General features: G+C 45.2%; 1 protein-coding gene across 6 annotated transcripts in view; it reads left to right on the top strand.

The window, feature by feature from the left end:
- Positions 1-18151, top strand: part of SMOC1 (SPARC related modular calcium binding 1) — a 133284-nt gene extending 115133 nt beyond the window's left edge. For 2 of the 6 annotated variants that reach the window (XM_074584833.1, XM_074584831.1), the window contains exons 11-13: positions 7028-7275; positions 13466-13516; positions 15517-18151. In XM_074584833.1, the coding sequence (XP_074440934.1) occupies positions 7028-7275; positions 13466-13516; positions 15517-15533 (316 nt within the window). In that variant the 3' untranslated portion in view covers positions 15534-18151. The remainder of the gene's footprint in view (positions 1-7027; positions 7276-13465; positions 13517-15516) is intronic. The other 4 variants (XM_074584836.1, XM_074584834.1, XM_074584832.1 and 1 more) reach the window with 3 other exon arrangements.
- Positions 18152-22173: the final 4022 nt, after the last annotated feature.

Raw genomic sequence — 22173 nt, 5'->3', positions numbered from 1 at the left:
CAGGTTCTGTGTTTAAACATGCACTGGTTCCCTCTGTAGCCTCCCTCTTTCTCTTCCTTTACAGTGTTCAGCATTTCATTCTCCTGGGCCTTTTTTAGAGTTTGAACAAATGCATGCAATGATCTAAGGTAAATTTTTAACGTATCACCAGCAAAGCTTATGCCTGTTGCAGAGGGCAGGCCAGGCAGGCAACAAGCCGTGTCGGGTGGCCCCATATATTGTCCTATGTATTTTAGTCAATCTGAGAAGCAGCAAGTAGGAGTTTTAGGGAAGGGAAGGTGTGTTCCTGTTTCTCTGTGGCAGCAGAGAGATGATACTGGCATACAATATGCATCTTTAGCACCAACATTAAAATATGGGACCAAACGCAGAGCCTTTCCAAACTGTCAAGGGCTGAAAAAGCCTAACAGTGAGAATCGTAAGGAGCTCAGCCTACCTTAGGGTATTAAAGGAAAGAAGAAAAAAAAAAAAAGGGTTGAAAGACGATTTTGTATAATCTGGGTATCTCCAGAGGGACAAAAGCTTTGCAGGCTCTTTAGTCTAGCAAGGAAGAACATGATTAGCTGAATTTAAACAAACTTGTGATCAAAATTTCTTTAAAGCAAGGGCAATTCTAAGGCAGAATAAAGTCATGAGGGAGGTGACAGATTCCCTCTCTCTAAAGCTTTCATCTTAGGCCTGATGCCTTTCAGAAAGACTTGCTTTAGTCAAACCTGAATTATGCTCTTAAGGGTAATTTGATTCACATTCTGTGAGTATGATCTACAGGAAATCAGATTAGATGACCCTGCGGCCTTTAGTCTGAATCTGGATACGTGCACTGAAAACTTCTTGCATTTGCAGACTGTCTTCATCTTCAAGACTTTACCTATTTATGCTGCAAAGCTATTTGTGGCTTTGCAATTAATGTCCGTATTAGCTTTTGGGGGGGGCGGGAGGGAGGAGCATGGGGAGAAATGAGAGATCTGCATTTTAAATACCTCATTGAGCTGTGCTAAACTGCACGCTTTATACTTGGCACACAGAAAAACAATCTAGTAGCAGCAAAGTGAGGCTGTGCAACTTGGATTGCTGCAGGCCATGTAAGTAAAACCTGATAAGACTTTTTTTTTTTTTTTTTTATTGGGCATGCTTAAAACAACCTTGTAATCCCTTATAGGTCTTGTCTCGTTTAAGCAAGTTCAAAGCTATTGACTTTAATTGAGTTACTCTTGCTTTACAATAATGTACATGAGATGAGGACTTCCCTTCCTCATGGCCCTGGTTTATATTACAGCAAAATAGGCAAGTAGACTTCATTTAGACTTCTGAAACAGAAAATCTCTGGTAAAATTCATTCTTAATTTTAAGTTTATGTAATAACTCCAAGGCACATCTTGTTACTGTATGTTTTCAAAGTAATTAAGGGAGCGCTTGTAGGAAATTCGTTTATTAACCAGTGTTTGGTATACTTTTTGAAAAGACGCATAGTAGAAATTGTTCACATACAAATCCTGTATAATAGGAGCAGCACTTTTTAAAATTTAGCCTTTGCTTTAATACACTTTAGTCTATTTTGTAATTCGAACGTACTCATATTACATGGGGCCTAAACTAAAATAGACCAAAGGGGATCCCGACCTGGGTTTCCCTGGTCTGAGGAACTCTCTTTGGTCCCTGCCAATTCAGAAATGAATTTTAGTTGCCAAAGTATGTGCACTATGGCTTGCTATATTATCAGCAAAAATATTAATGCCCTGTGGAATTTTGGGTTAAAAGGGCAGCTTACAACAGCCATCCTTATCATGTAACACAGCAGCTGTGTCCCTTCATTTTAAGTTGCCAATTATTCCCCGTGTAATAGCCCTAAAAAGTACTTCAGAAAATTGCCCCCAAGGTTCCCTTTCATGCTCTAGTTGAGCAGTTTGAAGCAGGCAAGCACAGCTCAGCACATCTCCAGGGTGTTCTGAAGCCGAGCCATGTTTTAATAAAGATTGACACTTTCAAACAGTGCGGGGAAGTTAATGCCCAACTCCTATTGCATTTCAATTGAAGTTGGATACTAACTTCTCTTTGTGCTCCTATGGAAATTCTAGCCTAATTAAAGGTACAGCAGAGTTTGTGTAAGAGGAGGATCTTTGAACAGTCAATGAGGAGTGAAGGAGGTGGTTTTTAAACCTTCTAAATGATTTATCCCATAAATCTTTAGAAAAGTTGTGTTCAGCATAGTGTTTCATACACAACTTAGCCGGAGGAGAAGAAGAAATGGGCCTGTAATAGGAAGATAACTTAAGTTCTAGCTGTAGAGGAATTATGCATTCCCCGTAATGAATTCAGATTGTGTAGTACCCTTTTGTTTAGTCTCAACACAGCTTAGTTTTTTGTTGGCTTCTTGATTCTTTGGCTACAGGAAAGGGAGAATAATAAAACAAATACATTAGAGTAATCCTCTTTGATTCAAGCCGTGTTCTGCCATTACAGCTTTTAACTTTAGAATAGACAACCACAAAGAACAACAAAAGGACAGTAAGAATAGCAAGAACCATTTTGAATTTTACCTCAGTTTGTTAAACTCTTACCACTTTCCACCACTCCCCCAGGCACCTTGGTGGACATCATGAATGCTATTGTGGGCATTGACTGGCAGGGTCAGTCCAGTCATTTCTTTACCTTTGCCCTCATCTGTCCTTTCTTCAGCGACAGCACCAAGCAAGGCAGACATCCTTGCAAAATACTTTCAAGTCATAGAATCTTACAGCTTTAACTCCTGTAGATATCCCGACTACAAGCATACCTTATGTGTTAGGAGTGGAAGCCAGTCTAACTGTTTTTCTACTCTGTTGCTTCTGCTAGCAGCTTCTTGTCCATCAGTGTTCTTTCATCCTGGAATAGCTCCCTCTGGTTTTTAGTCTCTGCAGTCCTGTTAGGTGATGTTAGGCTGGTCTTAACTCCCCTTCCCTCCATCTGCCTCAGCTGCTGTTGTTGCTACAGAAAGTTTGTATTACAAAATAATAGGTTTTCTAAAGGTCTTCAAACAGGTGGTCATCTGCTGGGTACTTCAGAGTTTGCAACCTCGCTTTCTCTCAAAGCGGTGTTTTGTATTAGGATTTTCTGTCACTGCAACAGTAATGTGGGTCTGTGCAGCCTGGGCAGCGGGGTGCAGTGGGGCTGCAAGTGTGCAGGGAGCAAAGGATCAGCTTTGATAGGAATGGACTTCTGTTTTACTCAGTAAAATTTAGTGGGACATATTACACTTTGACAGCACAGTTCTGTGGAGGACAATGTGATTGCACACTGTACATGGTTTTGTCTCTGAGTAATGTCTGACATTTGCTGCTCTTGTATACTTTATCCTATATACCTCCCCTTCTTCCCTGCTCCTTCCCACTGAGTTAACTCCTCATTTCTTGCAAGGGGCCTCAAGGGCTGGAAAGCATTACAAACTGCATATTAAAGCTGTCTATTTAATATTTTGGCATATTCTTCTCTGTCTGCTCCAGAATTCAGTGCAGCTGCAAAAGTACATGTCCATGTTTTTTAATAGCCTCTTTGCTTTCTGCCTGTACCCCAGTTACACCAGATGACATGAAGGTGTTCTCTGGAAGTGTGTCTTGACTGGAAAACAGTGTTGTTAAAAGTAACAGTATCTTAACCCACATATCTCCAAGCATAAGCCACCTAAGAAATACGTATTCTCCTATGGGGGAGCTGGTGGCACATTATACAGGAGGAGGATCAAAAGCCTACTTAGAGGAGATGATATACTTGATGCCAACAAATCAGTAAGAAACCTGAGAGAGCAGTTTCCCTGTCCTAGGCTGTTAATGACAGACATGCTTCTCTTCATTGTTGGTCTGTGGGTGGGCTTATGCTGTATAATGGAGCTAAACTCGCTGGCTTATGTACGGAAGCGATCCAGCAATAGCAGGTTGGATTTGGTATATCAGCTCACACAGAGCTCTTTGCTTCCCCAGCACTCATTCTTTAGGATTGATTGTTTTGCCATAGAGTGCTAAAAAGGAACAATTAGGAAGAAAAGTAAGTACAGCTGTAATGTAGTCAACACAAGAAGACTGAGAAGGCTGTCTGCATTTTGGCAATGTCTGTCTTTACTAGGTCTTACAAGGCTGTTACAGCACTGGAATGAGAGACTGGAATTCAGTGGATTTTTGTGTGACTGGCGTTAGAGCACTCTTGTTTTGCTGGGAGTTGAGAATGTACAGGGCAGCTTTATTCGCTCTTGGTTTTTCTGGATCCTTTATGGTCTGAATGAGTAAAGAGGCAGCCCAACAAAGGAAGTTTGCATCTGAGGGCTGATTTATTTCTCTTGCAACAGCAAAGGAGAGGCAATAGAGGGACTTTCCCCTGGAATAATCCTGCAAAGTCTGTGCTTGCAGGACAATTACAGCCCCCAGATGTATTTCAGCTGACCGGGCAGGTATGGTTGTTGTCATGGCACATCATCAAAGCTAGGTGGCTTAGCAGTGCTGTGAAGTTGCATCAATTCATGTTTCGTGGATGGTGCCTAAGGGCCTTGCATGGGCAGCCGTCAAAGTCAAGATAGTTAGATACCGTGTTGTAACCTCAGCCTTCTTTAGTATATCATGTAATTTCATAAGCCAGGGAGATATGGCTGCACTGAGATGATGTGGATCCTTCCTGTTCTGGGGTTCTGGATGAGCATCATAAAGGGCAGGCAACCAACTTGGGAACTGTAGTCCTGCCAAACCAGCCAACAGGAAGTAGTAAAAACTCAGAAATGACTGTATCTTCCTTCCTCCTACAATCACAGCAGTTAAACTAACTCCCTTTAGCTCCATTAGCATGCTGCAGTTTTCAGCATGAGCTCTCAGCATGTTTGTAAAGGGCAAAGATTGATGTATCATCACCTCACGAGTCAATGTATTTGTATTAGCCTGTGGATTTCCCTGGTTTTCTTTATGGAATTGCTGAAGAGCGCTATATTGCCTCTCTTGGTAATTCTTAAGAGCTCCTCCATGGTGTGCCTCTGAAAAAGTGCCACTTTTAAGACCTGCTTCTGAGTATCTCTGCAGCAGGTAGAGAGAAACTTCTGTTCCTGTCTGTTGTCTTTCTGCTGTTGGTTCTAAAATGCTCTGCTATTTTCTTCATTTCTGCCTCTCCACTTGTGGGCTTTTGGGAAACAAAGGGCAGGCCAAGATGTGGATGAGGGGAATCTCGCATGCAAAAGCTCAGGTTTTATTCCCCTGTCTCAGCAAAAGCAGAATATTGTCCCTTGCAATACAGAGCTTCCCAGTGGCTGTTGGAAGCATGCTAGTCTTCAAATGATAGCCAGCTCATTTCCAAAAGGGAGAGAGGCTAATGGCTGCGTTCATAAATGTCATAAAAACAAGCTACAGGATGTGATGTGTTTTTATTCTCTCCTGTCATCCTGGTCTTTGCATACAGTTTCAAGGCTCTGAAAAATCCAGGCACTCCCTTAGCTTCCTGGGGGGGGAGGTTTTTGCAATTTCTGCATATCCATAGGTGGCTCCAGGGGTTTGCCTTGTATTTTGGCTCCCAAAACAAAGCCAGACTTATTCCCAACCTCTTCTTCTTCCCCTACAGTGTTTATCCCACTGTACATTGACCAGATGCTGTGACTGAATGCCAGGCTGCTGCTCAGCTAAGAATTAAATGATGAAAGGGATAGTTTCAAGTAAAACCTTGGGAAAAATGTTGTGCACTTTATTTGCTGCTCTCTACTGTGTGTATTTACTTGTTGTGAAGATACAGATGTCTCTGGATAGGGGCTACCTTTCTAAATTGTATCCTCATTTGTTAAAGGTATCAGAGAAGGTTAATGGGGATCTCTGTTCTCCACCTAAGGTCCATTGCTTGCTTTCTGCACGTTGCAGGTTCCCCTTCACTAGTGATTTAAATTACCACGGCGGTACGGTGAGGTTTTTATTTTTCAGGCTCTGTAACTGCATTTTAGAGGCAAAACAGGTCATACTGGAAGGCCAAAAGAGTTTTCTTCCTTCTAGTTCCCAACAAAGAAATTTTCAGTGACAATTTAAATATATATCCTACCAGTTTCTGAAACAAGGTCGATGACAGTCTTAAAGTACATTTTATAAGGTACCTGGGTTCATATTTTCCCATCAGCTGGAATGCCCCAAACTCTCACCAGAATCTGGCTGCCTGCAGCACGCAACTGACACCGCTTAAATGGTATGACATAGCAGTGCCTGTTCAGAGATGACTTGACGTTGAATGGCAGCATTCTCTATTTGTGCATCTTCAGCTGTTGCTTTTCCTCCTGCTCCTCTTCTCCTCCTCTCTGATACTGTTTGTTGTTGTCCACAGAAAGAAAATGTGAGCCACTAACGTCAAACTTGTAATATCACAATCAGTAAGAAACGAAGCAAACTGAAGTTGCCAGTTCCGCAGTATTGCTTTTAATGGATTTGTGGTGCTTGTCTGCTGTGGAATTCTTGTGTATAAATCAACCATGTGAAAAGCATTAAATATGCTGAAAATACAGCACAGGAGTTCAGATCGTATAAATAGATACAGCAAGAATGTTGCATCTTGCCAAGGACATTTTCAAACAATGAATGTGTCTTGCATTAAATGAATTTGTTCCCTTTCTGAAGTCTAGATGTTGCTATCACAGAAACTACCATGACAGCTGACAGTCACGGCTCTCCTGCTGGTAACTCAAATGGGAGCCCAAGGGTCAAAAGGACCATGGAGATTGCCTTTTGCCCTCTAGAGGGGATCCTTCTGGGATTAGGCAGGGTTTCAGCAACTGGTGTGAGGAGAACCAGAGCTACTGAGGGTATCAGTCTCAAGGAATGTCTTGGCACGTCTTGTTAATGCTGAAGGACATTTTTAGAAAAAGTTCATCTCTCTCAAAAGAGCCCAGCTAAAAAGAGGAGATTGTAAGACGTGTGTATTTTGCCTTTGCTTTTAACATGGCATAGCGTGCATCTTACTCGGTGAGCAGCTTTGGCTCCTCATTATATGCTTGACAGTGTTGGTTAGAGCACCCGTTTGTCGGGGGCCTTTGCTTCCTCTGTTCCAGGTTCTCTGAGCCAGACCCCAGCCACACGCTGGAGGAGCGAGTGGTACACTGGTACTTCAGCCAGTTGGACAACAACAGCAGCAATGACATCAACAAGCGGGAGCTGAAGCCTTTCAAGCGTTATGTGAAGAAGAAAGCCAAGCCCAAGAAATGTGCCCGACGTTTCACTGACTACTGTGACCTCAACAAGGACAAGTCAATCTCGCTTCAGGAGCTGAAGGGGTGTTTGGGAGTCAGCAAGGAAGGAGGTGAGTGTCTTTCTTTCCCCATTGCATGAGAATAAAAGGCTTGACATGGAGTTGCAGCGAACTCAGGAATCAGTTTTCTCCCAGATGGTTCAAAAGTGCCACAGTTTGTGTGAGAAAATGAGTGGGATTAATACCCTGCCATGCAAATGTAGTTATTTGTGTTATGGCTCTGACTTACATCCCCTATCATGAACCTTTGTGCTAAGCAGTACATGGAAGCAGGGCAAAAAGATGAGCCTTGCCCAGGACCCTGCTTATACTGTAGAAGCCCTTGGAAACTGTAGTTCAGATCAGGTCCCTTCTGAGTAATGCACTGCTAACAATATTCTGTTGTCTCAGCCATGTAGGTTGGATGATGTATGAGCCAGCACAGACCCAGTCCTTCTCCGGAGACCCTGTTGACTAACAGAAATAATATTTATTTTCATTGCTAAATCCAGCATGCAGGAAAGCGGATGACGCAAAGAGAACAGCTCAGAAGGAAGGCACAGGGCTGTACTGTTGCCCTTTTTCAGAGTTAAATTGCACTTCAAGACTGGGGCAGAAATAGGGCATATGAATAACATACTTTCCTTTCTGTTTAGTGCCTGAGCAACCAGACCATCCTGCTTCTGTTTCTTCCTCTTTCATCTTCACCTCATCTTCTGTTGGGACCTGGACCAAGTTGATGTTTTTTGAATTTTATGAATTGAAACTGTTCAACCCAAATTCAGTAATTATCAGTCATTCTTAACTGTGGGCAGATTTGCTTGGCAGGAGAAGGCAAACAGGCAGATTCCAGGGGACTAATTTCCTGTGCAGGTGTCTTGGCTGTGCGGGCAGCTCTTGTTATAATCATTGTGTTGATTGGGAAGGGTGGGTAGCTTGCTTTCTCCGGGCTTAACCTTTCCTTAGTTCTTTCCTCAGGTTTAGCACGAGCCAGTACATTCGGGTGTTGGGAAGTTGCCTCTTCCAGGTTCTTTGCAAACATCTTAGTTATTGTAATAAGTCTGTTGCATTACTTGTCAGCAGTGATTAGCATTCAGCTTCCCTAGCTCAGTGGAAGTTTTTTTCTTAGTCATCGGTACCTTACTGAGGAACGACATACCAAAATAGCAACCCTGTTCCTTAATTTTATTACCTTCCCAATAAGCTGAATATGCCAAATGAGTTTTATTGCTATTTGGCTTGGAATAAGACTCTCTGGAATCTGCTGTCTTGGCCAACCAGCTGTTCAAAAATTTAGTTTATGGAAGGGGGGGAAAAAAGGGAGAGGAGGAAGAAAATGTGCATCTTTGAGCCAGCGTGAAGGAAAAATAAGGCAGTGAGATATTGTTGTGAGTGCCTGATTGCCCAACTATTTGCTGAAAACATAGCCTTGACCTTTCATGGTTTCTTCCATTGTATGAGGACAGGATTGTGTGCAAAAAGGGGCTCTGACCTTGTTTTATCATACAGCTCCACATACTTACGAAAGGCCTGAGAAGCCTTGAGGATCAAAGATAAAAGGGTAAGTTATGTGGAAAGAGGACCAAGGGGGTCTAACGGATGGTGAGGGCTAAAAAGCAGGAGAAGGGGCAGGCAGCACAGGGAGCAGGTACTAACAGTAGGAAAGAACTGAGGGGAGGGTACTCCAGAGGTTCAGTAAGCAAGTTTGCGATGGATCTTTTCTAAGATTTTTGTGAGGTGGTAGATGACATGTTTGTTCTGCTTGCTATTCACAAGAACTTCTAAATTAAGAAATAACCAGTAGCTTACCCCTTCTCCAATGTTCCCTTATCCTAATCATGGGTGCATGCAGTCAGTCAACTAGTTCATGTATTTGCTCTCTGTTTCTTTCTCTGTACCGTGGCCTCCAAACATCTGCTGGGGCTGTGAGGTCACTGTGGGTCCAAGCCAAGAGCTAGTTGGGAACCTTTTTGATGACATACTTTCAGTTGTAAACTGCCAGTCAGATGAAACCAAAACTCTTCATGGAAATGTTTCTGTTTCAACAAAAGCTTTGTTGGAAACGTTTTTCTGGTCTGGATTGGATGAGGAATGGTTGGAGGGAGGCAAGGAAAGTTATCATTTCCCCGTGGTATACTTCGTTACAAATGGACTTGCCTCAGATGTTCCAAATCCTGGTTGGGTATCCAGCAGCCTAAGGACTAAAATGAAGCGGGTCATCATTCCACATGAGCGTGCCTCCTGTTAGGCAAACTGAACACTTGTAATGATTTTTAAAATAAAACTTAATACAAATTTGGTAGAGTTTGGGTTGCTGAGGAAAACAAATGTTAAGGCATTTTTGTCAGTGTTTTGCTTTTGGGTTTGGTTTTTTTTTTTTTTTTGGCCAGTTCCATTCAAATGTGGAAATAGTGTTGCTTGAAGGAAGCACAGGGCATAGGATAAATCAGCACTGTTATGTGCCTCTTGGGCTCTAGATCGTCTAAATAAATAAGATTTATGTGTGAGGATTCAGCTGGGATATTCATAAGGACAAACCTGAATCTGAGCTCTTTCCAGCTTGGGATCAAATCTGTCCAAGATGCATAGTTCTGTGTGTCATCCCCTCCTCAGTAGGTTCTTGATGCCTGTGGTAACCTAATATGTGGGTGCTGCCAGACAGTGGCTCTTCAGTGAGGAAAACAGCTGTCCATTCGGCCAGCAACCTGTCCTCTTTCCATGCTTATGATGGCCCAGAAACTTGCTGGGAAATCTGCTAGGTCTGGTGGCCACTTTACACAGCTCTTGCCCCTCTGCTTAAACCAGATGTGTTTCTATCAGGGGCAACTCAGATGGAAAAATGCCATTGCTGGATCTCAGAATGGAGTAGCCACATAGAGCCAGCCTTTGAGGGCTTGCAGAAGCCTGCAAATGGTTTCTTAAATTTGAGGAAGAACAGGCAGAGAGGGTGTGTAGCTTGGAGTATGCCAGAAATGGTCTTTGCCATCATTTGATCTAGGATTGTCTGTTTGAGGAATTGTGGAAGGAAAACAGACTGATTTACAGCCTGTTAAAAGTTAGCATTCATCAGTGCAGCCTGCGCAGCCTGAGTTAGGGGGGGAAACCATCTGTGATCAAAGAACAAATTTAGCTCTATGCGTTAGTCAAAAGGCAGGGTCCTTGAGAGGAGATAGATGTGCACTGTAAAGCTTTGCTGGAAAGTTACTGGACCCAAGATTAATTGGAGTCCAGTGGTCTTGAAGAGCAGGACTGTCGATCTGAGCAAGGCTTATACCAGTTGTGCTGACTGCAAAATGCTGGAGTTGAGTTTTACCTCTATATTCTTCCAAATTCGGAAGACAAAGTCAGCATTTTGTGCATGCCCAAAGAGGAACTAAGGGATTTAGCAGTGAAGAAATGTCCCTCTGCCAGCTGACGGGAAGTTTCCTTCTGCCAGTTCAGATCCCGTGATTGCTTTGCCATCCAAGAGCTTGTCAGATGGTAGGTGTTGGGCGCGCTTCACAGGCCATGAGGACTCCTGGGTTGGAACCCAGCCACAGTTTGTGCCACCAGCACAAGAGCACATTCCAGAAACAGGATCAAAATGTCTTAATTAAAAAGTGTGTGTGTGTAATTAAACAGCATGTCATTTTCTACTGAAGCTGAGCAAATAGTACAGAAAGAAGGAAAAATAATGGACAGTCTAAACAGCAGATTTAATTCCATGATATTCGGGACCCTTCTTATTGTTATCCGCAGAAGTGACTGATTCTCTGTGTGCTTGGGAGGCTTCTGGGAATGAGGATGCTCTATATCACCGCTGTGCAAGCGGCTGTGTGGGAGCAGGTAGCAAGGAGCAGTCACCAGGGAAAGGCTTCTGGACCAATGATGGTAGAAAGCTGAAAACAGTCTGAGAGGCTCTGAGAAAACTGTGACCAGGTAATAACTGAGTTAATAAAAAGGAAATTCAGAGTACATCTAATTACAGTTAGATTAGAATGTAAATGAGCTCTGCTGGTTCAGTGCTTGGTTTTGTTTGCCTTGTTCAGATATCCCCCTTTGGAGCTCAGTAGAGATGCTGTAGTTCGTCGCCTTTAATCTTGAAGAAAGTTACTGATGGTTAGTATGAATCAGGACATCAGTATTGTGCTGAGAAAGCTGCCGGGGTTTCCTTGGGGCTTTTCCTTTTGAAAGACACTTGGCCTAATCTAGTGTGGCTAGTATTGTTACCCAAGAGACCGTACTTGTGAGGCTGAGAAAATACTGTGCATTATGAATTTACTGAATGATGGGATGTTACTCTATAATACCCAAGGGTGTCCCAGATATATGTTAGTAACCCGCTGTCACCATCTGCAATATTTCTTCCTCTCTTTCATGCCAATTTTATGCCTGGCGCAGAGTTGTTTTGGCAAGGTTTTGCCTTCTGCAGGTATATGTGGTTGGCCTGAGTTTATATCGAAGGCAGACAGCTGAAGGCGATTCTCTCTGTATTTGGAGTGACAGTGGTGTGCCTCGGGGTCGCTTCCCATCACAGATACATGGGGCCAGCCCCATCCTACCAGGCTGCTGGAAAGGCGTGCCCTGCCCAGCCTGGAGCATCCCCCCCATTTCAGGGATGCTCCCTGCCTTTTCCGTCAGCTTACCTCGACCTCCACGCCTCTTTCCGAAGACGAACAGGGCTCATTCACAGCAACGCACCGTAGGCATAGCTGCACTGGTTGTAAAAAGGGGTTTTTTGGGATAGCTTCCGCCTTGCCCGTGCGGCCGGGGCCGGGGCGGGCCGTGCGCGGCCCACCAGCGCCCTCCAGGGCCCGGCCCCGGGAGCGGCTCCGACGCCCCCCCCGGGAGAGTCCCAATTAGCTCTGGAGGAATCTGCCTTTTGGCAACGGGCTCTGCTTTTTATGCACGGGCGCAGGAATAAGCGAACAACAGCGGCTCTTCTGATCTCGCCGGGGCAGATGGTGATAGAGGCCGGCATTCAGGGGCCTTGAGATAACTTACTGTGTTTATACAGTTTCTCTTATTAACAATCTCTAAAGCCAACGGGTTCTGCGTTCTGGCCCATTTCAAACTCAGCCACCGCCACCTTTCTTTCCCTCTCTCTTTTCCTTCCCAGCGGTTCTGCTCCTGTGCTGCTGCCCAGCGCCCCGGCCCCGAGGCTCCCCGGTCTCCCCCCTGCCCTCTGAGCTTCTGCTCGCCTTGCTCTTGCGTAGAGATAAGTTTGCTGTAGCTGCCAGTGCGCAAAGTACTTCATGTGCAAAGCAAGCTGTGCAGTCAGGTCAGATGCACACGCAAATCAAAGATAAGTGTCTTAGGCTGGGCCAGAGCGGAGGGCGGCAAGAGGCTTACTGCTTCTGTCAGGGAGCAGGAGTTCCCCTTTCCAGCTCATCCCTCATCTGAAATCAGACCAAGCGGCTAGCAGGAAATGTAACATGCTTTCGAGATCTCCTGTAATCCTTGAACTGTCTGTACCCAGGGCATGGTAGGAACAGGTTTATTGTCGAGGTGAGAGCCCTTGTCATGAGCTCCATCTGGTGTAGGGTGTGTGTGTCTGTATCTCATAGAATCACAGAATTGTCTAGGTTGGAAGGGACCTTTAAGATCATCGAGTCCAATCATCAACCTAACACTGCCAAAACCACCACTAAACCGTGTCCCTCAGCACCATGTCTACCCGTCTCTTAAATACCTCCAGGGATGGCGATTCAACCACTTCCCTGGGTGGTCTTTCCCCTCTGCTCACAGTCAGGCTCCACTCATGACACAGGCACAGCTCTGCAGTCTGTCCCTGCCCTTCTGCCAGGTATGAGTTCAGGTCTTTTGATTTTAGGCAGCTGTTTGTTTGGTCCAAGCTAAAGATCTAGTAAACTTGGGCTATCTGTACACCTACACCTTCACTTTTCTGGCTGCCCCCTGTCTACATGATGTTATTTTGCTTACTCTTAGCAAAAACCGTTTTGAGAAACTTCATGGTGCTGCTTGCATCCTTCCTTTCTTCTTCTTCCTCCTTCCACAGTTTAGTTTAACCTTGTAATTGTTGCTTCTTGCCCTCTGGATTTTCATGACATTCAAATACTACAACACCAGGTATTTAAGATCTCTCATCTCAAGCACATTAGTCTGACTCTTGCATGTGAATCTTAAGGAGTGCTGGCAGGACTTGCCGTGTGCACACTCAGAGGAGCTCCTTTGAACCTGCCCTCCGGCAGCAGACAGTGGGGAGGCTTCTTTGTCATGCCATGGCATTTATTGCCTTTAACATGGTTCTTGGATTTTACAGGTAGCCTGAGCAGTTTCCCCAATGGAAAAAGACAAGGCCTTAACCCTTTCAGTGAGTATCTTGTCAAAATGTTTCCTTTTTTTCCTGTGATAACAATGTTCCCCAAAACTCATTCTCCCCTGCTCTCCTATGTTCACAAATACCAATATAGAAACAGCTGGAAACCAAAGTTGTTTATAAGAAGTGTGAATATAATAACATGCAGCTTAGCTGCATCATCTCCAAGTCCAGCACTGTGTCTTCAGCTGGAGCAGACAATACATTGCTTAGAAATTAGAATAGGATACAGCAGTTATGGGATGAACACTCTCCTATCCTATTCTCCCTGCTTCTACTAAGCAATGATTTAGGTGATTTCTTGTGTTTACATAACGTTACTCCATGGACAATTTCCCATGAAGACTCTTCTCTGTCCTGGTGAAGGTCTGCTCTCCTCTGTATTTTGTGGCAGTGAATCGCACCCTTTCATCAGGCATAAAGAACAACTTTGATTTGTTTTGCTTTTAGTCCTGCTGCCTCATGGTTTCATTGTGTGCTTCTCATTTTGGATTGTGAGAAACAGTGAGCAGTTATCTCCTGCCTGTCTTTCTCCTGCCCCTTGTTGTTTATAGCTCTCCAACACATGCCTGGTTAGACACTGTTCTGTGTTGAAGAGACCCAGGCTACATGTTTGCTTAACGGCAGAAGTCTTCCCATACCTCTTGCTATCGTCCTTACCTTTCTGGGTACCTTATCTGGTCCTGATGAGATGGGCTGAGCAGAGAACTGAAAATAAAGATCAGCTAAGCCTTACACATTGAGATAGTGATGTTTCTTGGTGTATCCTCAGTTCTGAGCATGTATTTGATTTTTGTCTGCTGCTAAAAGCTGAGCCGGAGGCATTAAAGAAAATTATAAAATGCATAGTGTGGCCTTCAAACTCTTTCCTAGTCGCTCAGGGTACGCAGTGTAGGGCAGGTCATCCCCACTCACGCCCTGTGTTGACTGTATAGACATTGAAGTCAATCCACTGTTTTTATGAGCTGGTCATTGAGCACTGTGAGCGCCTTTTACAGAGCTGTGCAGTCAATTTCAAATATCGCTATTTGGAATAATTTTGCATTTGACAATATTCACCCCCTGTGACAGGGCATGTCGATTAGTGCCGATCATGGCGATCATACCACTACCACCGAGGCCTGTGTGGTAACCTTTCTCCTCTCCAAAATCCAGATCCATACTCTTCTGCCTTCTCTTCAGCATATTTTCACCTGTAATTAATCCACAGAACTCTTTCTCTGGTCCCGTAAGAGCTTTGATTCTTTAAGAACCTTTGATGAGGGGCTTTGATGCACAAGGGTGTGTGCATCCATCTGACCGGCTAATCAGCGTGCTCGCACCATCCACTGGGACACGAATAGCTCAGCAGGGTCCTGGGCCCCCCAGCTCCACGTACGCTGTATCCCTGCCGCAGATTCAGTAGCTCGGTAGGCTTCAGAGTGCCTGGTGCAGGCAGGTCTCCAAGAACGGTTGAGCAGGGAGACCGCGGCATCGTGCTGTTGCAGAGGTGGGGAGAGGTGGCTTGCCCTGGCCCTACGTGCTTGCCTCCTTCCAGGCCTGCTTGCCTGCTGGGGTAGGAGGCAGCTGGCTGTGGCTCATGAGGGAGATGGTGGCAGGGCAGCCTCACGGCAACGGGCTTCTGCATCAGCCGTGGCAGGTGGAAGAGCAGAGGGAGAGATGTCGGACCAGTTGTTTGCCCAGACTGCATGCCCATTTCCACGGAGGAGGAGAGAGAGGGAAGTGGTAGTTTATGTTTAAAAATGCGTCAGTCCGTAGGGCTCCGTGTGACTCACTCGGTGCTTTTTTCAGCAAGGCTGTCTCATTAGCCACTGGTTGTTTTCAGCCTCACAGCTTACTCTGGGATCTCAGCCTTCTGGGGCCGCGGCTGCTGCAGAGGCTGTACTGTATCTTTATCAGTCCGGTGCCCTTTCGGTTTTAATTTGTCTTTTTTCCTCACTTTCCCTGCTTCTGTTTTGTTTTCTTTTCCCCCCTTGCCCACCCTACCCTTTCAGTAGGTCGCCTGGTGTAGCAGCAGAAGACAGGAAGGGAAGGTGGGAGCCAACCCAAAGGAAAGAAAGATCCAGCGACAGACGGACAGACACCTTGCTGCTTGTGAGCATGCATGCAGCATCAGCAACATCTAACGTAGCAGAAGTGGCACCCAGAACATTTGCACTTTTTAATAATTGGTTTGGGTTTGTTTTTAATTGCTTTTCAAGGCCATTATCTAATACTTTAGAGAGTGGGGGGAAGCAGAATCATGACTTTTTAAAATTGGAACAGCTACTGATGACGTAAAATTGAGTTCACTGGGACTCAAAGAAAGAGAATTTTATATACTGTATATAAATATATATGTAAATTGTACAGTTGTCTTGTACAGGGGTTGGAGTCACTGTTCTGTTCCTCCCTTTGCTTTTGAAGGCTGTTAGGGTTAGAGGGACGCTTTGCATTTAATGGATTACAGTAATGCATTCATTTCTGCCACCAAACCATCATTCAGTTGCAAACCTTAACATCGCCATGCACAAAGGAGCAAGTATGTCAGCATGACTCGTGCTTTTGGATGTGCACACTGCACCCCAGATACCAAATGCTTCTTGGGAGCAGCTGAACCCCTTCCTTTCTTACTGTAAAGCCCCGTTCAACTCACAGGCAATTGGGCTTTTGTGAGAGCACAGTTTTTGCCTAAGTATTGGTGCACTGCAAAGCTGCTTAAAGTAGGGATAGAAAAGGGTTTTATCAAGGACATACAAAAGTAGTTTCTGCACCTGTTGCAAGTTGGGCAGAAATGAATTGGAAATGCATTACTATCCAGGGTCAGAAGACATGCTTAGCAAAGATGTGCCATGCCTCGGGAATCTAACGCCGTAGGAAGGACGTGGGAGCTGTAGGCCTAGTACAGTCAGCGGAGTGAAGTCACACATCTTCCTCTGACAAAGTGTTCATCTGTGTGTTGTACAACAATAAAAATATTGAGAACCCTGCTAAAAGCAGCATCAGCCTGCCTTGTCGCTTTGCTGAAGAGCAAAGAACTTATTTGTCAGTGCAGAAAGACACAATCATGCTGCTGGTTCCCAAGAGTCTGGCTTACTCGTGTTTCAACTCTACAGCTTGGGCCGCCGTGCTCACTGGTAAAGGACTGTCTGCAGTGACTGTTCTTGTCTTTGGTGGTTGTGAATCCCAGGCTTCTCTCCCGCGCAGTGGTGTGCCTGCCTAGCTTAGAGTATCCACTTCACCCACTTGGCTGCAATCAGTATCTCCGCTGTTACCACGCTCTAGTGTCACCACACTCTAGTGTCACATTACAATAGCAGTGAAGGCTTGGATTGAGGACCAGGGTCTCTTGGGGCCACAGGGCCCCAACTACCAGCAGTTTTTCCAGAGTTGTTTCTTACTTAACCTCAAATACAATTGTGAAGGCAGGGGCAGGCGAGGGACACCCATATCAGCAATCCTAGGTTTGGGCAGAGTGTGGTGGGACGCACAGTGTTTTGCTTTGTGCATTTCCAACCACTGTCAGCACTTGCCCGTTCATGGGAAACGTTCTGAGCAGCCTCCCACTTCAGACCTGGTGATCCTTGTGCCACTCCTCTCCGGACCAAGAAGCTGTAGTCGGAGATGATGAAGTGCCATGCTAATATGAGATCACACCAAGAATTGCTTGTAGCACTATTGCATTACTGTAGAGACTGGGCTTGACCCTTGAGGCTTTGTTGCTTTGGTAAAAGATCTTGTGACGCAGCATCTTCAATCTGTGGCACATCGTTGTGACGATAGCATGAGATAACTGCATCACAGCAGGAGTGTCGTGATGTAAGTCAGTGCCTTGTTGCTAAAATGGAAAGTTAAACACCCTACAATCTTTCTATAAAAATCTTTTTAATAGTAATAATAATAGCTCTTCCTCTGGAAGTAGATTGGAGCTAATTAAAGCATTGGACGTGGTTAAAAACACCTCTGGTAATCTCTGAAGTATGCATCACACCACCATAATATAAAGAACTTCTCTCTTTAACAAGAGCAGATCCTGCTGCTCCTGGATCTTCATGGTTCCTCACATACAATGTGTGTGCTTTACTGGCCTGCAAGCTCCCATCTGCTTGATTGACTCTTCACTTTTTAAATGCCCGGGATGCATCTTTTGTGGGTTGAAATGATTTGGTTTAGTGTATAGTTAGAAATGTCCGTGTCACTCATTAATCCTTTTGTAGGAGTAAAGAATGAATCCAACTGTATAAAAAAACCTCTCCTTTTTTAATATGCTAGTTTTAGGAATTAAAAGCTCTGGCTGATGGGTTGGTGGTTGTTTTGCCTTTTTTTTTTTTTTTTTTTTTTTTTTTTTTTAAACGTATAGTTGCATCCAGCAAAAGCAGCCACTTGGATGCCTATGGGAGTTCTGTCAGCCAGCCACTGGGGCCAGGCAATGCCCCGCAAGATTGCGGAGGGAGAGCAGAGCTGCGGAAAGTCGATACATCTTTTCTTCTGGAAATGGCAGCAAACCAGCCAGCCAGTGCTGCTGCCAGTCACATAAATCCTTTTGCAAACCTCCTTTTTCTCATCCCTGTGTCCTTCCCCTCTAAAAGGCCTGCATCCACATGTAGTTTGTGATTAAAATTGGGTCAATTCTTCAAGGAAGCCAAACGAGAGGTGGCTCTTGATGTTAGCTTTGGTATTGGTGGGTATTCATGTTGCTGTGCTAGAGCTGACTTTGTGGATGGCTTGGGATCCAAGCATTATATTGCTTCCCCCTTTATTTTCATGGGAGAAGCCCAAGTCCCGGCTTGCTGGGTTTGCACAGGCCTCTGAGCAGCTTTTGGCAATGCTTGTACATTGGCATGCAAGACTCAACCAGCATGATTGTGTGATGTCTGGGCAGGGGTTGGGTTACTTGTTCTGGGGTTTGTGTGTTGGGAGCTCCTGCAGACGGTACTGGTCCTGATTCATATGCTATCTATAACTCATCCTATGAGTTGTCCAAACAGTCTGTACTCATCAGAAGAGAGCAGTGCCTCAGCTGTCCTCTTCCCTCATTGCTTTTATTGCCAGATAACTGGCCAGGCTACCTGGCTGCTAGGCCAAACTTATCTGGTGGTGCTAAGCATGTTCTGCTCGGCCTTGCATCAGTAGCATCCTACTGAAGCTGGGGCATGGGGAGTGTCAGCGTTGTGCCTGGAAGCAGACCCTGGACATGTCTCTCCTCATCCTTCAAGTCCTCCTGGGCCTCTCCAGCTCTACTTTGAATGACAGCTGAAAACAGCTGGGACAGAGAAGAGAACCAGGGCTCCACAGTGCAAGTCATCCACTCTTCCTGCCAGAAGCAAAAGTCTTTCCTTTGTTGCTGATCCTCCAAGGACATAGTGTGTTGGAGGGAGCTGGATTATGGTGGGATTCATTCGTGTGAAGGCACTGCTTTCCATGGCCTGAGTTTATATTGAACTTACCCTGCCCCAGCACATTTCTGCCGATGGCGTTGTTTGTTAGACTGAAAGGCATCTGTTTGATTTGGATTTTGTAATAAAATAGATAACTTTTGCTCCAGTGTCTCGTGGTGGTTTCTTGTTGAATCTTGATTTCCAGAACTCATCTCTTTCACAGAATGTTGTTCTGTTACCTACGCAGTGCCATAGGAGAGGGAAGGGGACCTTCCTGCTCCCAGAGTCATGTGCCCGTCTTTGGCTGGGATCTGAGATCCTAGGGTGTTGCTCTGTGGTTTGATGACAGCTGCCTGAATCTGCCTCAGGCTGCTTTGAAAGGCTGTGAAGCTTCAGCAGGAGAGTAGAGGTGACTGCAGAAGGTGGGACCCATAGCTAAGTGGGATCTCATAGCACAGTCTCCCTAAACCAGGGACAGAAGACAGGCACTACACCTCACATCTCCTCATCCCCACTCACCTCTAATTTTGCTGGTCAGGTCTTGTAACATGGTAGCCTGAAATACTGTCTTCTAGGTGTTGTCCAAAACCTTTTAATCCTCAGAGGTGACAAGTAGCAAGCTATGTTAGGAAGCCACTGCTATGGTGAAAAATGCGATTTCCTAGGCTACAGGGAGGTGGTAGAGGCTTCACCAGAGGCTGCAGCACCAGGTCCATGATAGAGGAGGCCACACACTATTCCCATCAAGCAGATAAGACCAGCTTTCTCATCACTGTCTATGTCATTTCACTTGATCACATGTAAATCTCTTGCAATTAATAAGGAGCCAACTCATTTATTGCACATCAAAGGGGAGGCAGTTGCAGTCCCAAGGGGAGGTTTTCTGCTTGTATAATAGTCATGTGCTGGCTTGTTTGTAGATGGGCAGAGAGAGGTCTGCTAAGACTGTTGTCTTGAGGTGCAAGGTCAATGACAAAAGGAGAAAATGCAGGAATGAGTGACAGCCAATACGGATTTGTCAAGAATAAACTGGCAAACCAAGCTAATTTCCTTGTATTGCCAAGGTAGCAACTTGTGGGGCTAAGGGAGAAGCAGTAGTTGTCATCTCTGGAGTTCTGCAAGACTTACTTAATTAAAAGTAGGAAAAGAATATTTGTTTTAAAAGAAGAGCAACTCATTGGCCGTGGCTCCTGTTTCTGGGGTCAACATAAGGTGCTCTGAGAGGCCTTCACCCTTCCCTGGCGGTGCAGTCGTTCTGTAAGCAAGTCAAAAGAACTACAAAGAGCTCGCTTCTGCCTCTGCTTCCAACAGTGATATTGCCAGAAGACCTTTCCTCCTCCCCTGCCTCTTTCCCCCGTATCTTTGACATAACTAACAAAATCCACATGCAGAATGCCGACCTTCTGACTTCTCAGCAGCCAACCCTTGCAAGCCATTTCAGGCAAAATAACTTGGCAGCCCTCCAAAAGCTGATATTAAATCGGACAGCAGGATCTGCAGAAGCGGAGCTCCTTACTTTGGAAAACACCTTGAAAACTGAAGTGCGGTAAAAAAAAAACCAAAACACCGCCTCAGGAAGTGGGAGTATAACAGCAAGTATTGTCTATGGAGCGTTTGTGAGACAACCTGAGGCGGGCTGCTTTGAGAAGCAATGATGTTTTCTGCTGCTCTGTATCCGAGGGCCTGCTTACCGATTTTAATAGTTGTTTTTGTTTTTCAAAGGCGCCTTGCCTGGGCACACCAGGAGGTGTCTAGCTTTTGTTCAGAAAACACCACCAGCTCTGTGCTACCCTTTGTAGCGCAAACAGATGTTCCCACCTCCCGCAAAGGCACGAATGAACATTTATTCCCCGTTACCTTGATCTTTTAGCGCAGTGGGACTCAGCTGAGGGTCTTCTGGCTCCCAGCCCCGGCAGAGGAGCCGTGGCCTCGGTGCGTACCTAGCCAGTCGGCATCCCCTTGAGCTCCCCACCTGAGCTAGACCCGCACTGTGCTGCGGCAGAGGGACGCGTGTTGGGGGACGAGGGAGGCAGAAGTCTGCGGCTCCCAGAGGTGGAGGTTTCCACACCTTGCCTCCTCTCTTGGTGCCAGCAGGAATAGGAGGCCCAGCTCTCCTGCATGCAATTCACAACTAGGTGGCACTACTTCGCAGCTCAGAGTTGCTCCTCGGTGCCAAGAACCGGGAGTCGGGAGCGCAGATGACTTCAGCTCACCTTACTAAAATAGACATTTTCAGTTCCACTACGAAACAGATCCTTAATTCATTGCTTTTTGGTATGTGAACAAAGGACTCGAAACTGCGTGTGCCCTTTGTCCTCGGTTTGGTGAAATGAGTTCTTCTGTAGCATCTCAGCGCTGCGCTTCAAGCAAATAAAACTGGCAGAGTTTGAATGTCCGTTGTACAGGACAGCTCTGGCTCTGCACGGCACAAAGTACCATTGCTGTCTCCCTCAGTCATGATTTGGCTGGGACCACTCAAGTAATCCCTGCTGACTTCACCATCTCAGAAAAGAGTTGACGCAGCACTTGGCTGAGGAGATGGAGCTATTTCTGCAGTGACTTGGATGTTCTTGCTACGAGCTGGCAGGTTGTAACAGGCAAAGCTGTGTGAAGGTGGCTGAAGTTGGATCTGGTCATCTGCAGCCCAACGTGAATGTGAATTTTTGCATCTCTTGAGCTGTTACGATTGTTTCAAGTGTTCAGATGTTTGCCGTGAGCCGCTTCTCCTCAAAATGCAGTTAAATGCCAGGCCTTTGTAAAATTAGTTAGTCTGAAGTTCTTAGACTCCAAACAAAAAAATATTAAATATCAATGAATTCAGAAAACTGGTGGGCAGGCTCTGCGAAGAGATGCCCTGAAGGATAAAACAGGTCTTGAGAACTGGTAAAAGAGCTGGGGTCAAAGTCCCAATAAGAAACTACTATCCTGCTGCAAAGGGATATGAAGTAGAGACCAATAAAAGGGATCGAGAGCTCTTCAACATCCTGAAGCATGAGAAGGAAAATACGAAGTGTGGGGTTGCTGTTGGAGCATTGTAGACTACATTGAGATTTCAGGGGACTTAAGGGCAGCGTTACAACATCACCTAACTAGAGATGAAGAAAAACCTAGGGAATTATAGACCCGATGTCCTAATATCCCTCTGTGAAAAACACACAAGAGTGAGCTACTGACCAGTTGTTCTCTAATCCCCTAGGTAGTGTTTGTAAAAAAAAATAAATAAATATGGCTGGAATAGATTTGTTGATGTTTTGCTGAGGACAAATCGTATCAAACTAATTTGATTCCATTCTT

The sequence above is a fragment of the Larus michahellis genome, chromosome 4 (assembly GCF_964199755.1).
Source record: "Larus michahellis chromosome 4, bLarMic1.1, whole genome shotgun sequence".
Classification (NCBI taxonomy): domain Eukaryota; kingdom Metazoa; phylum Chordata; class Aves; order Charadriiformes; family Laridae; genus Larus; species Larus michahellis.
The sequence above is the reverse complement of the archived record's forward strand: the minus strand, read 5'-3'. Positions and strand labels throughout refer to the sequence as shown.